The sequence below is a fragment of the Polyodon spathula genome, chromosome 54, assembly GCF_017654505.1.
Source record: "Polyodon spathula isolate WHYD16114869_AA chromosome 54, ASM1765450v1, whole genome shotgun sequence".
In the NCBI taxonomy this organism is placed as follows: Eukaryota; Metazoa; Chordata; class Actinopteri; order Acipenseriformes; family Polyodontidae; genus Polyodon; species Polyodon spathula.
The window spans coordinates 377,437-394,936 of NC_054587.1; the positions used below are offsets into that span (position 1 = coordinate 377,437).

Consider the following 17,500-nt stretch of genomic DNA (forward strand, 5'->3'; position numbering starts at 1 on the left):
TGATGCCTCTGGGGGTGAGTCCTCGGTCTGAGTCCACTGAGCTGCTGTAGGGTTTTGATCACAGCAGTGCCCTTAGAAATGTTTCCTCAGAGTGACAGCACAGCAAACTGTAACGAAGCGCAGTGACAGCACGGTGGGTTATAGGCAAGCATTGTAAAGCACAGAGAGGTCTGGTAAAGCACAGGCAAGCATTATAAGCACAGAGAGGTCTGATAAAGCACAGGCAAGCATTATAAGCACAGAGAGGTCTGGTAAAGCATAGGCAAGCATTGTAAAGCACAGAGAGGTCTGGTAAAGCACAGAGAAGCATTGTAGAGCACAGAGAGGTCTGGTAAAGCATAGAGAAGCATTGTAAAGCCCAGAGAGGTCTGGTAAAGCACAGGGAAGCATTGTAAAGCCCAGAGAGGTCTGGTAAAGCATAGGGAAGCATTGTAAAGCACATGAGGTCTGGTAAACCTTACACCTCACATTTGGTCAATTCCTCCAGTGCTTTTTTTTTTTATTATTATATTGAAATTTTATTTATTTATTTATTTATTTCAAGATTACCACGACCAACGACCCAAGTCCCTCCCCTCACCGACTTTCCTGCCCAATCAGGAAGATCCGTACTTCCGAGCGCTTCCCTTCAACATGCCGAGCGCGCTCAGCCCCGGAGATGGGCCTCCACAGATGAGACCGTACCACGCCATCATTGAGGTCGCCGACACCAAGTGAGTCTGTCCATCTGTCAGTCTGTCCTGCAGCTCTGCGATTCCCTGCCAGGACTGAAATACTGAACGTGTTCCTGTAGGTAAAGCACAGAGAGGTCTGGTAAAGCACAGGGAAGCATTGTAAAGCACAGAGAGGTCTGGTAAAGCACAGGGAAGCATTGTAAAGCACAGAGAGGTGTGGTAAAGCATGGGGAAGCATTGTAAAGCACAGAGAGGTCTGGTAAAGCATAGGGAAGCATTGTAAAGCACAGAGAGGTGGGGTAAAGCATAGGGTAGCATTGTAAAGCACAGAGAGGTGTGGTAAAGCACAGGGAAGCATTGTAAAGCACAGAGAGGTCTGGTAAAGCATAGGGAAGCATTGTAAAGCACAGAGAGGTGGGGTACAGTATATTAAAAATCAGGATAAACTGACCTTATATAAGTTTCCCACAGCAAAAGCACAGCAAAGGGTAACGCAACACTATAGCATAATACAGTATAGAATATCAATAATCAATAACCTCCATAGAAGGCAATAGTCTGGCTGTCGTCTATGTTTCTATGAAGTGCTTGTTTGGCTTGATATCTGCTGGAAGATGAATTTGCTGATTGAGACGGAGGGATTTTGTTCAGCAGCGGCACGGGGAGAAATACCAGCGGTCCCATCTCGAAACCGGATTGATCTCAGTCTCTGCAGACGGAAGCAAGCGGGCGGATTCCTAGCGGCTATTAATAAATAATAATAATAATAATAATAATAATAATAACAGAATCGGGGTTTTTTGCATCTCACACAGGAGGAAAGGGTCTCTGAAGGTGAAAAAATGGAAATCGATTTTTAACTTGGGCCGATCGAACAACAGCGACAAGAGAAAAGGGAAGGGCGAGGACAAAGGTAGGTCATCTTTAGAGCCTTTATCCTCCTCATCAACGCTTGACTTCCCAATGTGACAACTGAATTCACGATTCTCCTTCCAGATAAACTGAAGGCTCATATGAGGCCAGCCAAGAGCATGGACTCACTCAGCTCCCTGCCCTGCGCACTAGAAGGTGATTCTCGAATGGGTTTGCTTATTTCTTGGAACTACTTTGTAACATAGGCTGCCGCTTTACGAATTCAATTGATCCCTGTGGAGCAATGTGAGCGTTTCAGTCACAGCTGGGAATCGGACCATTGAACTATAAAGATAGTTATTGTTTCAAATCCCAGCTCAGGCATTGACTCGCTGTGTGGGACCCTGAGCGAGTCACTGAACCTCCTTGTGCTGCGTCTTTGGGGTGAGGGGTTGTTGTGAGCGACTCTGCAGCTGATGCACAGCCCACACACCCTAGTCTCTTGTAAAGCGCTTTGTGATGGGGGTCTACTGTGAAAGGCGCTATATAAAAATACATTTTATTAATAATAATAATAATAATAATAAACTTTATTTTATACAGCGCTTTTAAGAGCAACACCTCAAAGCACTTTACAGACAAATGAAACGGTCAAAATGCCTTTCTGTAAAAGTAGGTCTTTAAACTAGATTTAAAAGCATTAAGAGTGGCAGAATCTCTGCTCTCTTTAGGAATGGGGCTCCAAAGTTTCGGGGCATAATAACAAAAAGTCCCGTCGCCCATAGAACGCGGGTGATCAGAGGGAACACATAGCAATCCAAGATCAGTTGAGCGAAGGTTGTGTGAAGGGGTGTAGACTGATCAGAGATAAAATAAGGAGCCAAACCCGGCATCACCTTACAAGTAAGAAGTGAAATTTTAAAATCAACACAAACTCTAATCCCCAGACCTTCAATTAGGGATCACAGCGGTCTTTCTTTCATCCTCTGATGCAGTTAACCAGCGGAGCTCCGATCGAACCCCAATCCGCCACGAAAGCTTCGGACCCCACGAGGAAAACCCCAGTTCTCTGCCCCCCTCCCCCCTGATCGCGTCCTCGCTGGGCGCAGAGCCAGGGGCTAAAGGCTCCCAAGGATACGCCGTGACCTATCGCAGAGGGGGCGGGGCCAGCGTCAGCGTGGTGGGCGGGGCAGAGGCGGGGCTTGGCAGCTCCAGCTTGGACAACCTGTCTTCAAATTCTCCGAAGGTTCGCAGCAACCGCGCAGAGAGGTGCGCTGGAGTTCATATTTCTGGACCTTTTTCGGTGACCGTCCCGCTGCATATCACCTCTGGGCTGGCTTTAGGGGTTTTACAGGGAGCTAATGGCGACAAAGGGGCCGAAAAAGCAGGGGAAGAGAAGAGGACGACGGTGGAGGACTCTCCAGATCTCGGGGCGAAGGTCGAACAGGGAGATGAAGGTGAGTTAAAACATGCGCTGTTTTAAAACATATATTTTTTAGAGTAAAATAGGTTTAAAAGGCATTGAATCGCAAAAGGACACTGCATCTCCAGCCAAGCCCCACCCCTTGTTCGCTGTTCACACACCTCCTTATAGACGTGCGCACTGATCAATCCTCTCCTGATCACTTGTTTTATCACCAAACTCCTCAATAATGCGATCCAAGTCATTATTTATTACTGTAACATCTCAAAAAGCTCTGCAAATGTCTGTGATATTCGTTGAGCGCTGGATGCAGAAACAGCTGTCTCCTTTATTTGTGTCTGTGTTATCTCTGTGGGTGGGTATTCCTTGTTGTACCTTCATTTTAACCAAAAGCGATTATTTCCCGCCGCTACAGAGAACAACGAAAGTCCCGAGTCGGAGTCGCAGGAAGAGGCGGGGCTGCAGGAAGCCGAAAGACAGGAAGTCAGGGAGACGGACGTCGAGGTTGAGGTGGAGGCTTCAGCAAGTGGTCACGGTGGGCGGAGCTCCAGCATCAGTTCAGAGGAAGAGGAGGAGCATCCGGAGGAAGAGGAGGAGGAAGGGGAGTACATGGGTGAGCTGGGAAACGAGAGACGATTCCGGGGAGTGTCAGGGGGTAGCCCTTTCTATTAGGAGTCTCTAACTGCTGTGTGTTCACAGAGCAGTTACTTACTGAATCCGCATGGGCTCACACACATCATCGCAATGTTATCATGCAGAGTGACAATGCACTTCATGTGGAAATATTTTTGCACGATACACAGTAATTGGGGAACTGAGTTCGGTATCGCTTTAAAACTCCACACACCTTCACATTCATTCCATCTCCGCAAAATAAATTCTTATTCTTATACACCTACTTGGCACTGTTTTGAAAAAGCACTGAGCTTAATCAATTCTAGTGGGGGGGGGGGGGGGGAGGGAGAATGCGTTGAAGTGTTGGACTTGGGGGTGTGACTGATAGAGAGCTCTGTACCTGGTTGTACTCAGCAGAGATTTCCTGTTCATAAAGTAGTTTTTAATGGGCTACATAAAAGGAAAAGGGTTAGGGTTATTGGCAGAGTCAGGGTGAGAGAGAAAGTCTTTTCACACCAAGTGCTAGCGTCGGGGGTATTTATATAAAAAAGTGTGTTACAATGGATGCTTTAGCGTGTTTGGTGTGAAAGGACCCATTAGAGTTGGTTAGATTTAGGGATAGGATAAGGGTTTGGGTTCGGGTAAGGCTTAGGTATAATTAACACATGCAGGCTGAAGAAAATGTCAGCTTCAGAATTTTTTAAGTAGCACGCTGTGCTAGAAATGAGAGAAATGTCTCATCTTCTTCTCGATGTTTTGTTTTGAGACATGGGAGGGGAGAAGGAGAGACCTTCGGAGCTGCCCCTGGACTTTCTGGACACCTTCAGCTTCCTGGACGACGACATGATGGACACGGGAGAGGGGACGACACAGGTCTGTCTGTGTGTGTCTCAACCACTCAGTTTCTGACTTGGCAAATACCGTTTGCACAAATTAACCCTATCCCTAATCCTTTTCTGATACAGTTGTTGTACTTTACACATGTCGTGTACAAGGATGGACACGTTAAGTACATTGTAACTGTGCATGCTGACATTGCAAAGTGATCCTGTATTTACTAAGCGGGTTACAGTGGTCAGCCATGTAATGTGCTGCGTTCTCTCTCTTACTGACAGGTTGCAGAGTTCTCTGTGGAGCCTCCTTGCTACGAGGATGAGGACTGCTGCAGTTTCAGCAGCGAGATGTACGATCCTCCCTCCAGCCTGTCCTCCCAGCTAAACCAGTTCAGAACGGAATGCGACAGCGACGAAGACATGCAGTTCTGCAGCCTACCGGACTACGTTGACCCTCCCGACCTCAAAATCTGGGAGGAGGACACGCCCGCGGCTGCCCGAGTCGACCACGAAACTGACCGACTCGAAGACACCGGCAGCCCTTCAGAGCAAAACGACCAACCGGCTCTTTCTGAAACGCTGGACCTCCAAGCCAGCAGGGGGCAGTCAAATGAAGGGGCGGAACCTATTTGTGGACCGGGAGACGAGGGTAGGTGGCAGTGTGCTGGAGACTCGATCACGGCTACGCCAGTGCAGGACAGCGAGACCTGCGGTGAAATGCAGGCAATTGATCTTAACTCAAGGGATCCACCGGAGGCATGCGACGACGTGGCGCTTCTTCGCTCTGCTGTTACGGAAGAGTCGGACAAGCAGAGCTTCGCTGGAAGCAGCCGGGTCTGTCCCACAGGAGCCCGGCTTGAAAGCTTGGCTGGTTTAGAGTTGGGGAGCCCGCTAGAGTCCGCGAACGTCCCGCAGCTCGCTCATGATCCGGAAACGGACCTCCTTTGCTATCCCATCACTGTTTTGGAAGCTCCTGAGATGCCTGCAGAAGGAAATGCAGACTGCAGGGAGCTTCAAGTGGAACCAGAAGGTGTAGAGCAGCCGGAGGGGTTTGATGAAGGACCAACAGGAGATCCGAAAAAGCTTGTAGGACACCAGGAGGCACTCCCGGAAATTCTTCAAGATGATGAAATGGGTGGAGTTTGCAAGGAGAGTGAGAGGCAAGCAGTGGCTTCTTATGAAGATTCGAAGGATGATTTGGCAAGGGTTGGGGTCTTCATCCAGTCTCTGGTAGACCGTTGTCTGGCCTCTTTAGAAACCCACGGGATAAATGCACGCAGTGAGATGGGAAGCTTTTCGATGGGAAAGGCGGAAGTAGTTGGGAGTGAATTTAGCTCCGCAAAGCCAGATATGACTCAACAGATGGATGTGAAAGTAAATTCCGTGGAGGAGGGTATCATGGAGGAGGGAGGAGGCAGCGAGGCGAGGGGTGCAGACGGGACTGGTGATCACGAAATTGATGGAATGTTGCAGGAGATTGGGGTTGGGGGTTCGAGTGACGGGAGAAAAGGTGTCAAAGAAATTGAAGAGGGTTTCGCGAGGGAGAGGGAAGAGGTAGCTGGAAAACTAAAGGGCTTGGGTGAGGTTACAGAGGTAGAAATGAAAGAGAGACGGGATGCGGGTGGAGAAATCGGGGCAGCGGGTGAGAAGGTGAGAGACGATCAAACGGGAAGCGAGAACGAAGGGGTGGAGGGAGATGGATCAAAACACAGAGGGGGGAGGCAGGGGGAGAGAGAGAAGGAGGGGGAGAATTCAGAGACCCAAAAGGAGGTGAGAGTAGAAGGAATGGAGGGTGCTCAGATGCAGGCAGTAGAGGGCATGCCAACCAAGCCACGGCTAAAACTTTGCCAGGTAAAATCAGTACCCGTTGTTGCGCCAAAGCCTCAATTTTCAAAACTGCCGCCGGCATTGAAGGTCAAGCATCAGCTTCACCAATTCCAGTCGCAGCCACCAGGGAGCGAGGGAGAGAGCGAGGGCAGAGGGAAGAACAGGTGGAGCTTCAGGGGAAGGGAGGTAGAGGCAGAGGGGGAGGGGGAGTGGGGGAAGAGGAACGGGGCTGTTCCGGTAGCCAGCCTCTCTTTTGACGAAGCGGTAGCGAGGGCCAAGGACAGGCATTGCAATCTGAAGGTGTGGAGGATTCAGACATACGGGGAGCAGAGCTCCCTGCAGACTCTGCCCAAACCACTCCGCCACTCCCACTGTGACCTCACGGGCCAAGCCCCTCCCAGTCCCAGTTCCCACCCCCTCCCCAGAGGCGGGGAAGCCAAGAGAATGAGCCTGCCCAGGATTGGTCAGAGAGCAAGCTTGCTTGAAACGGAGGAGACAATTCAGCAGAGATGCTCTTTTGCAGCTCTGGATAGTCACAGAGATAGGGAGAGAGAGTGAGTGAGTGAGGGAGGGAACGACACTTCGTTAACTTGTACCTCAGTTGTATAAAAGCCCGCTGCTTTGGATAATAGGACAGAGTGCGTTTTCAAATAGAGCTACTATTTTATTCATTATGCTCAGGTGTTGATAGCGTTGCCGCAGGATACGTGCCAGATTCGATGGAGGAGCGCATCGCACTGTACCAGAGCGTGGCAGCTTCGTTGATACAGCGTCCTAACAGTGCAAGCATCTCGGGGAGCTTTGCAAAAATACACAGCAAATCAAAAGAGCTCAGAACGGCTCGGTAGAGGAAAGGAAATCTGTTTTACACCGAAGCAAATTGCTGTAATAATAATAATAATAATAATAATAATAATAATAATAATAATAATAATAATAAAATTCAAATAGTACATGCAATTCACTTAATTCAGTTTAATTTTTAGGTTATATATAGATAGATAGATAGATAGATAGATAGATAGATAGATAGATAGACAGATAGATAGAGAGATGGATAGATATTCACACAATGTTACGTTTTTAAATTGCAAGTCTGTTATCAAATTACTATTTTAACTGCTTCATAGTTGCTACAGCTTCAATGAATTGAGAAAAAGAAAGCCCCTGTTTTTCACTCTGGAAACCCCCATTTTTCCCTAAGCAGAACAGACTATAGAGAAGAAGCCCGGTGACCGGAATATCATTCTGATAACCAGTAGCTTTTTTTATCGTGCTAATAAACAACCGACACCAGGAAGACGCTGCAGAATGATCCTTCGATCTCGGGCAGGTGTCGTGACTCTCGGTCTCCCGGTTTGGTGGCCTGTCGTTGACTTAACGAAGACTGAGAGCCACAGCCCGCTGCCCCAGTCCAGCCTCCAGCGCGCCGATCGCACGAAGGCGCTGCTCTCTCGACAGACGTGGTGTATTGGGTTTTTTTTTCTGTGATTTTCTTTATTGCTTTTATTCAAGCTTGAAATTCAGCAGCTGAAATCGCTCCACATCCAGCGTCCAATCAACTGGCTCACTAATCAGGTGATTAAGAGCTTCAGTCTCTCAAGCGTGTCATGGGCGAGGATGAACGATCGAGGGATAAAAACCAAAAACATTTTGTCAATGGCCATCGTTTGTATACCTTTTTTTAAAAAGACATTTGTTATAATAGCGATAAGTTTCTTTTGAAGCTAGGTATGTATGCAATACGATTTTCTTTAAGCACGGTGCGTCTGCTCTATGCTTCTTTGACAGTGTTGCCCAGCGGTGCTTTTGTAAATGAGATCTACTGTCTGCGACACTTGGATTGTATTGTGAATTACTAAATAAAATATCAAATTTAATATTGTTTTTTTTTTTTTCATTCATTGTTGCAATTTTTTTGGTTTGTTTAATTTCTTCTTTCAAAACCGCTGTAAGTCTCTGGCCAGAAAGTTTTGCATCATCACCCTCTATTTGAACGAAAAATTGAAAAATATTTTGAAATCTATTACGGCTTCCGGTATAGGCGTTGTATATCATTTTGTAGTGGATTTAATTACACGATGATGTTGAATAAAATATTTAAATTATGTTCATGTCTTTTTTTTTTTTTATAATGTCTAATTCTTGCTGATGGAAAACCTTTGGCCAGCGCTGTACACGGCAGACTGAACTTCTCGTACTGTCCACTAGATGTCACCCGTTCACTCATTTGCGATTAGGATTTTCAGACACGTCGATTCGCTTTTTGGGGGGAAGGTTGCAACGCCAGACCACGCCCACGTTCATTTCACCTGTGGAGCCCCTGGTTCCAGCCTGGGGGCTGGGTTTGTATAGAGCAGGGGAGTCCAACCAATCACGGTCCAGGGAAGCATTGTAAAGCACAGAGAGGTCTGGTAAAGCATAGGGAAGCATTGTAAAGCACAGAGAGGTCTGGTAAAGCACAGGGAAGCATTGTAAAGCACAGAGAGGTGTGGTAAAGCACAGGGAAGCATTGTAAAGCACAGAGAGGTCTGGTAAAGCATAGGGAAGCATTGTAAAGCACAGAGAGGTCTGGTAAAGCATAGGGAAGCATTGTAAAGCACAGAGAGGTCTGGTAAAGCACAGGGAAGCATTGTAAAGCACAGAGGGGTCTGGTAAAGCACAGGGAAGCATTGTAAAGCACAGAGAGGACTGGTAAAGCATAGGGAAGCATTGTAAAGCACAGAGAGGTCTGGTAAAGCATAGGGAAGGATTGTAAAACACAGAGAGGACTGGTAAAGCATAGGGAAGCATTGTAAAGCACAGAGATTATATTTTAAGGTGAAATAGGCAGACTAGCACTATGATAATGCGATAATTAATAAATATAAATGTTCCAGATATATAGAAATAAAGAGAATATTACTTGGCATGTTAGCAAGAAAATGGGGGTTAAGCTGAAAGAAATAAATACGAAGAAAGATTACAACTTAAACAGGAAAGGAAGAAGAAAAAACTAAAACAAGAAAATGAAAGAAAGAAAGAAAGAACACAGTCCCGTGTGTTTGTGTGTTTTGTGTGTTTTGTGCCAGCAGCTGGAAGCCTGTTATTCAGAGCACAGAGAATGCGGCCGGTCGCTGTCGTCCGCTTCCTCCTCTCTCGCTCTCTCACTCTCTCTTCCCCCCTCTCTCCCTCTCTCTCTCTCTCTCTCCTCTCTCTCCATCTCTCTCTCTCTCTTCCTCTCTCTCTCTCTCTCTCTCTCTCTCTCTCTCTCTCTCTCTCTCTCTCTGCTCTTTTCATTCTTTTTCCCTCCATTCACCCGTCCCCATTCCGTCTCTTGGCTCTCTCCCTCTCTCCTCTCTCTCTCTCCCTCCTTTCTCTCTCTCGTCTTTATAAAATACAAGATCCGCTGTTTTTTTTTTTTTAACTTGAACTAACCTTTATAAAACACAAAACAAAAGCCAACAGCGGCTTTCATGAGGGAAAATAATCGTCTTGTACAAAATAATGCCGTTTCACACTGCTTTTGAGCTCGGCCCAGCGCCGTTCCGGTGTATTTAAGAGGTCTTGGCTCCTGCTGTCCCGGGACTGGAAAGATGCCATGGTACAGGGAATGACACTAAAAATAATAATAATAATAATAATAATAATAATAATAATAATCATAATAATAATAATTAATTCAATTGTGTAATTAATTTGTAAAATGGTTTTTACCAACTAAAATTACATTAACGAAACCTTTTTGACACTTTGTCCTCAACTGGTTTTACCACACGTTGCCCTCAGAATAAAGGTCGGGACACTTAACAAATATATATAATAATAATAATAATAATAATAATAATAATAATAATAATAATCTTTATTTTTATATAGCGCCTTTCATAGTGGGCCACCATCACAAAGCGCTTTACAAGAGTGTGGGCTGTGCGTCAGCTGCAGAGTCGCTTACAACAACGCCTCGCCCCAAAGACGCAGCGCAAGGAGGTTCAGTGACTCGCCCAGGGTCACACACAGCGAGTCAGTGCCTGAGCTGGGATTTGAACCCGGGGACCTGCTGGGTTACAAGCTCTCTTATTTACCCACTGGATCTGCCGTCTGAGCTTAAAATTTTGTTAAAAACAGGTTGACACGCGGTGTGTTTAAATTAGAAATCCACACGACACGCGGGGCTTGGCAGAGCTGAGACACTCATTCACACAGTTTCGCCCCAGAGCTGATGGTTTGAATGGTTTGGATTCTTATTCCTCCTACTGGTTTCCATTGTGACGTTGTTCCTTTTTGCCAGTATAGTAGAGAGGGTGGCACTGGGGTTGAAAAAGACCGCTGCCCGGATCAAAACAATGTGGCTTTTAATTCAGGTTAAATTTTCCAATTTCCAATTTCCAATCTCTCTCTCTCTCTCTCTCACACACACACACACACACACACACACACGGGTATAGTAAATCAAACAGCGATACACAATACACGCATACCCCAAAATAATGACTGATTGGTGTATGTGGAACTGTGTCACGGACAATTTAAGCGGGCTCGCCGTTTGATCTTCGTGCGCAGGTAGAGTTACACGACTCTGGGCGCTGGATTTCGATGATTTTTATTGTATAATAAAACCTTAAATATATAACCCTGCAAGCTTATTTGAACACACCTCCTTCCATATGCGGAGTGTAGTGTAATGTAGTATCATGATGGCTGAGTCTTGTACTGGAGATTTAGTTTCACGGTGGATTGCTTCGTGCTGGTAGATGGAGTCGGGTAGTGTTTCACAGTGTGTTGTGCGTTGGGTGTAATTGCTTTGGCAAAAACTTAAACGTATAATCTTGACATGAAAGCCAATGAAAGCGCTTTTGAAATACAGTAGAGAGAGAGAGAGCGAGATAGAGAAAGAGCGAGAGAGAGGGAGATAGTAAAGACACCTCTACAATATCACAGAGAGAGAGAGAGAGAGAGAGAGAGAGAGAGAGATAGTAGACACCTCTACAAGATCACAGAGAGAGGGAGAGAGATAGAGAGAGAGAGAGAGAGAGAGATAGTAAAGACACCTCTACAAATGAGAGCCCCTCCTCCTCTCAAGATAAGATCCTACCCTTCGAAGATAATCATTCTCGAGAGAGATGTTATAAGAGAAGAGAGAAGGAAGAGAGCTCACCTCTACACCTCTACCTCTCTCTACCGAGCTAGAGGAGAGAGAGAAAGAGAGAGAGATGGTCGAAGGAGAAGAGGAGAGAGGACAGAGAGAGAGAGAGAGAGAGAGAGAGAGAGAGAGAGAGAGAGAGAGGAGAGAGGAGAGGAGAGAGGAGGAGAGAGGGAGAAAGTAAAGACACCTCTACAAGATCACAGAGGGGAGGGAGAGAGATAGTAAAGACACCTCTACAAGATCACAGAGGGGAGGGAGAGAGATAGTAAAGACACCTCTACAAGATCACAGAGGAGAGAGAGAGAGATAGAGAGAGACCTCTACAGAGATCACCGAGAGAGAGAGAGAGAGAGAGAGAGAGAGAGAGAGAGAGAGAGTAGGAGGAGAGGAGAGAGGGTAGAGGAGGAGAGAGAAAGAGAGATGAGAGAGAGGGGAAGAGGGAGAGAGAAGGAGAGAGGAGAGAAGGAGAGAGGAGACACCTCTACAAGGAGAGAGAGAGAGAGAGAGAGAGAGAGAGAGAGAGAGAGAGAGAGAGAGAGAGAAGAGAGGGAGAAAGTAAAGACACCTCTACAATATCACAGAGAGAGAGAGAGAGAGAGAGAGAGAGAGAGAGAGAGAGAGAGAGAGGGAGAGAGGGAGAAAGTAAAGACACCTCTACAATATCACAGAGAGGGAGAGAGAGAGAGAGAGAATGAGTCGCACTGAACAGATTAGTTTTATTCTCGCAACAAAATCTCTCGGGACAGCTGTGGCAACAGCGATGCATTAAAACAGAATTAGAAACCGGGAAACAGATTTGTTTTTTAAATCCAGCGCGAATCAATTCTAACGCGTTTGATCCGCTGGAATGAGTTTTAATGAACTGTAAACGGCTGAACTGTTTTTGTTACCTCTGTATGGGTATTTTAGGAACAAGGAGATTTTTGATGGTCGATTATTGATGGTCGATAAACTGAATTAGGAATAAGATTTTTTTTTTTATTTTTTATAAAAGCGTCGGTTTGACGTTTATTGTCAATTTATTCCTCAACATCTGGGCAATTCCTGCCGAAGGGAAACGTTACTACCGCGTTGATTCAGAGGTAAGACGTCATTGCAAATTTCAGTCTTATTTTTAAATGTGCAAGCCGATATACAAAACACGCTCAGTGTGGAAATGCCAGACCGCTTTGTGCTTTGCAAAATTCCCCTGCGTTTGACAGTGCGTGGGTCCCGCGTTCCTTTATTTTAACTTTATCTAGATATAAAGTTTTTGTATTGTTTTTTTTTATTATTATCTGCTAACATTATATTTTATCTGTTATTCTTGTTTTTGTTTTTTTAATTTTTGGTCCTGTCTAGATATTTGCTATGTACTATCGTTATTAATATCACTGTGTGTGATTTATAGTATTCTGTCTGGTTTCGTGAGACATGCTGTCTGTAAAGCGTTTTGACTGAGCTCTGTCGAGTCGCGTCTTCGAGGATGATTCTGCATTGATAGCATGACTGCCCTAGGCAGCCCCTTCCATCCGCCTCACCCCTCTCCGTGTGAAGAAGAAGGTGTCTCCTTCTTTCTCTGCTGCTAGACATTAACCGGGACAGTGGTGAAGGAATGGTTTGAGAATATGACCCAAATTCACCCCTTTTTCACAGAAAGCTTTTAGGAGACACAGCGGTTGGAATGGAGATTGGAGTTTTCCAAAGATGTAGGGAAATGCCAGATGTGAAAAATCAAACAGCGGGTGGCCCCCTTGTGGTTTCCTTTTGTAAATCATTTGCTGTGAGTAAAGTTTGTTTGGGAAAATGATTCTAGTGCAATGCAATTACCCCCCCCCCCCCCCCCCCCCCAACCCTAACCCCCCCAATATTTGTGTGCTAGAGTCAGTTGTTAGGCTGTGTAGCTTTTGATTGGCAATCTGTAGGTTTTCCATAGTAAAAGCATAGTAAAGTGTAATAATGCAGAGCAATGCATCAGTAAAGCATAGGGAAGCTTTGTAAAGCACAGAGAGGTCTGGTAAAGCACAGGGAAGCATTGTAAAGCACAGAGAGGTCTGGTAAAGCATAGGGAAGCATTGTAAAGCACAGAGATGTCTGGTAAAGCATAGGGAAGCATTGTAAAGCACAGAGAGGTCTGGTAAAGCACAGGGAAGCATTGTAAAGCACAGAGAGGTCTGGTAAAGCATAGGGAAGCATTGTAAAGCACAGAGAGGTCTGGTAAACTCCCACACCATGACACAATAGTAGTAAAAAAAAAAAACTACATTAAGTATCTTTTTTTTTTTTTTTTGTAACATCATGTAATCAAAGGAACTACAAAATGATATTGCATAAGTCTGTACCGGAAGCCATAATAGCAGTACAGTAACATTTCCAGAAAGATCGCAGTTTTCAATATGCTGTCGGTTTTTCGTTAGACGGGGGAAAACTACAACACGCCAGTGTGCGATTCAGCGTGTTGACAAGGTAAGATTATCCAGCAGCTTTCATTCGAATTGATGATGCAAAAATTAGTTCATTCTATATAGAGGGGTGATGCTGCAAAACTTTTGGCCAGAGCTGTAGGCTTTAATGGTGTGACAATCCTAGTAAGAAATCCCTCGGGAATCCTGACTTGATAGACGTTAGCTATTGCATGCATGAAATATGGAAAACAGTTGGAAAAAGTCAGTTTTCACTCATAATAAATTCATTGGACATTTCTTTCATTGCTTTATATGGGGGGGGGGGTAGCATCCAACTAATGTGAGGGTCTCGTTCATTTGCTTGCTGGTCTTCCATGTGTCCTTTGAGAATTGAGAACTCTTTTTGCGATGGTGTTAAGAGTTAAGGTTTGGCAAAAAGTTTTCGTTGGGCAATTCAATCGCTCACCGGAATACAAATGAAGCCTCTTTGTCAATGATATATCTCTCCCTTTCTCCCTCCCTCCCTATCTCTCTCCCTCACTCTCTCTCTCTCTCTCTCTCTCTAACACACAGAGCCTGTCTTTGTAAGTGAGCCTTTTGTTCTCTCTCTCTGTGGCCCAAACAAAGGGGGTATTTAGGCCCCTCATCCACTGTGTGTTTGGACAGAGGAGAGAGAGAGAGGGAGGGAGGAAGAGAGAGAGGGAGGAAGAGAGAGAGGGGAGAAGGAAAGAAGGAGAGAGAAGGGTGGAGGGAGAGAGATAGTGATAGAGAAGAGAGAGGGCAAATGAAAGAGGGAGAGATGACTGGTGAGGGCATAAAAGAGAGGGATGGGAGAGAGAACGGGGAGCACATCTACTGTGGTAGTTAATTCATTCAGAATATCAGAGAAGAAGCCATTGCCCCATCAGCGATAGTCTCTTGCGTGCACCCACTCGCCCTGAATAAGGTGATCTAAGTTAACAAGACAGAATTAAGCGTGTTTTGTTCTTCGTGCCTATTCATGCAAATCTCTCTCAAGTGGAGAAACAACTGCTTGGGGTTTGAGGCGATCGATCGCGGCTTTTCTTCAGACTCTGTGGAGAGCACAGAGATCCACACAAACCCAGAGCGGCTGTCTCTTCACTCGTTTTACTTGGAAGGGTGAATCAGCCCCATCGACACCAGCGGCCCTCGTCTGTGGAGAGCTCCAGCCAGATAAATCGAATTCTCGGATAATCGAATAATCAATTCTAGGTTTGTGCAGCCCTACCTCACAACATCTTCAATGGTTATTTATTAATGATTCCGCCTCAAACTTGTCAGCCCGCTTTGTGCTTCAATCGGGCGTCTTATACAGCTTCTGAAAAGCCTCCCGCGTTTGACCGCGTGCGGCTCCACGTTCCTTTCCTCTCGCTGTTTGAAATTGCACGTGTGGCCGATTTAAAGTCATCACTTAAATGAGACGATCGCAAGTTTGAAAGACCATTTCCCTTCTGCTCCTGAGGGTTTGATTTCACACGCACATCAAATGAAAAATTACAGAAGCAATGGGAGAGTGGCGTTCTAATACATTTGGGCTGCTCTATGAGAGATGAGAAAGGCTTGTTTTAATTCCCGAACAGATTTAAAAAGTGGAAGAGGTCGTGTTGATAGCAATAGGGCAATAGGGTTATAAAGTTCCCATGCTGGGGTTCGTGAGAGGATTTGCCTGTTGTCGAATTTTTCAAGGAACGCGCCCAGAAGCCGAGTTGAAAACAGAAAACAAAACGAGGAATGTTTTCAAAGCCAAGTTTCTGCGATAAAAATCGGTCCTTTCTTTCTCTGTAAAGGCAGAATGGAAAACGACTCTGTAGAATTAAGGTGAAAGTCAGAAGGGAAATTATCTAATTACTGCCCACGCAGGACTGAGCTTTCAAATCCCTCTCTTTTATTGGAGAGAGGGAGGAAGAAGGATAGAAGAGAGGATGGGAAAGGGAGATAGAGCGGGAGAAAGGGGAGGGTACAAAGAGAAAGGGGGGAGGAGGAGAGAGAGAAGGGGAGAAATTCCCTTTCCTGTTGAGAAAGGAGAGAGAAGAAGTCCTAGAGAAGTTTGTTAGGATAGGATGTTAGATAGATAGATCTATCTATAGATCTATCTCTATCATATCAATAGTTAGATAAAATCTATCCCAGAAAGTATCGATGCTAGCTAGATCTAGATATCTATCTATCTATCATCTATCTATCTATCTATCTATCTATCTATCTATCTATCTATCTATCTATCTATCTATCTATCTATCCTCTCTCTTTCTCTTTCAGAATGTCCTCCCCCACTCCTCCCTCCTCTCCCCAGAAGGTCTGCTACAGCCAGACCACCCAGACCGATGTCCTCAAGCCACTGCTGGGCAACGCGGGGGCCCAGAACTCCGCCTCGGCACTGAGGCGCAGGAGGCGTGTCCTGTCGAAGGATGGGCGGAGCAATGTGCGGATCGACCACGTGACCGGGCGCGGCGCCCTCTACCTGCGGGACCTCTGGACCACGTTCCTGGACATGCAGTGGCGCTACAAGCTCTTCCTGTTCTCTGCCACGTTTGCTGGGACGTGGTTTTTCTTTGGAGTCCTGTGGTATCTGGTGGCTTTGGTCCACGGGGACTTACTGGGTAACTTTCTTTCAGTAATGCTTTCCATTGAGTGTCTCTAATGACTGTGTGTTTGCAGAGCAAATCCATGTGTGGTTACACATCACTGCAAGGTTATTACGCAGGATTACAATGTACTTCATGTGGAAATCTTTCTGCATGATATCTGAAAGTACACAATTGTATCAGAAAAGGTTAGGGTTAGGGTTAGGGTTAGGGTTAGATCTTAATTAAAACCCTTTATATTTTACTAATTGGCCATACTGTATCTTCCCAGGGGGAGATTATAATAATAATAATAATAATAATAATAATAATAATAATAATAATAATTTTTTATATAGCGCCTTTCATAGTGGACCACCATCACAAAGCGCTTTACAAGATGCTAGGGTGTGTGGGCTGTGCGTCAGCTGCAGAGTCGCTTACAACAACACCTCACCCCAAAGACACAGCACAAGGAGGTTCAGTGACTCGCTCGGGGTCACACACAGCAAGTCAGTGGCTGAGCTGGGATTTGAACCCGGGGACCTCCGGGTTACAAGCCCTTTTATTTAACCACTGAATCTCCTGTTTGAGCTAACAAAAACCCAACAACCGAAAAACTTCACTCTTTTTCCTAGAATTCGACCCTCCTGCGAACCACACCCCCTGCGTGATGCAGGTCCAGACTCTGACCGGCGCGTTCCTGTTCTCCCTGGAATCGCAAACGACCATCGGCTACGGCTTCCGCTGCATCACTGAGGAATGCCCGCTCGCCATCGTCCTCCTGATCGTCCAGCTGGTCCTCACCATGGTCCTGGAGATCTTCATCACCGGCACCTTCCTGGCTAAAGTGGCCCGGCCGAAAAAGCGCGGGGAGACGGTGAAGTTCAGCCAGCACGCGGTGATCTCCGACCACGACGGCCGGCCCTGCCTCATGATCCGAGTGGCCAACATGAGGAAGAGCCTCCTGATCAGCTGCCAGGTGACGGGAAAGCTCCTGCAGACTTCCGTGACGAAAGAAGGCGAGACGGTGAGACTGGACCAGAGGAACGTGTCCTTCAGCGTGGACAAGTCCAGCGACAGCCCCTTCCTTATCCTGCCGCTCACCTTCTGTCACGTGATCGACGACGACAGTCCCTTCCGCGCGTGGGTGGACAAAGGTGATCAGTTAGTCTTGTAATG

The 17,500-nt window shown here is 46.1% G+C and overlaps 3 protein-coding genes across 8 annotated transcripts in view; 2 read left to right on the forward strand and 1 right to left on the reverse strand.

Annotated features, from left to right (window-relative positions):
* Window positions 1-7,142, forward strand: part of LOC121307249 (rho GTPase-activating protein 30-like) — a 10,616-nt gene extending 3,474 nt beyond the window's left edge. The window contains exons 6-13 of the mRNA XM_041239400.1: window positions 1-14; window positions 545-713; window positions 1,490-1,587; window positions 1,671-1,742; window positions 2,522-2,983; window positions 3,365-3,562; window positions 4,331-4,437; window positions 4,680-7,142. The exon at window positions 1-14 is cut by the window's left edge and continues 108 nt beyond it. Coding sequence (XP_041095334.1) covers window positions 1-14; window positions 545-713; window positions 1,490-1,587; window positions 1,671-1,742; window positions 2,522-2,983; window positions 3,365-3,562; window positions 4,331-4,437; window positions 4,680-6,782 — 3,223 coding nt within the window. The 3' untranslated portion in view covers window positions 6,783-7,142. The remainder of the gene's footprint in view (window positions 15-544; window positions 714-1,489; window positions 1,588-1,670; window positions 1,743-2,521; window positions 2,984-3,364; window positions 3,563-4,330; window positions 4,438-4,679) is intronic.
* A 2,478-nt stretch (window positions 7,143-9,620) lies between these two features.
* The window catches only part of LOC121307251 (G protein-activated inward rectifier potassium channel 3-like), a 13,408-nt gene continuing 5,528 nt past the window's right edge, over window positions 9,621-17,500 (reverse strand). Inside the window, exon 3 of the mRNA XM_041239408.1 lies at window positions 9,621-9,822. Within this exon, the coding sequence (XP_041095342.1) occupies window positions 9,761-9,822 (62 nt within the window). The 3' untranslated portion in view covers window positions 9,621-9,760. The remainder of the gene's footprint in view (window positions 9,823-17,500) is intronic.
* LOC121307250 (ATP-sensitive inward rectifier potassium channel 10-like) overlaps window positions 11,904-17,500 on the forward strand; it is a 6,444-nt gene continuing 847 nt past the window's right edge. Inside the window, exons 1-4 of one of the 6 annotated variants that reach the window (XM_041239407.1) lie at window positions 11,904-12,431; window positions 13,746-13,794; window positions 16,014-16,354; window positions 16,957-17,478. In XM_041239407.1, the coding sequence (XP_041095341.1) occupies window positions 16,015-16,354; window positions 16,957-17,478 (862 nt within the window). In that variant the 5' untranslated portion in view covers window positions 11,904-12,431; window positions 13,746-13,794; window position 16,014. The other 5 variants (XM_041239402.1, XM_041239406.1, XM_041239403.1 and 2 more) reach the window with 5 other exon arrangements.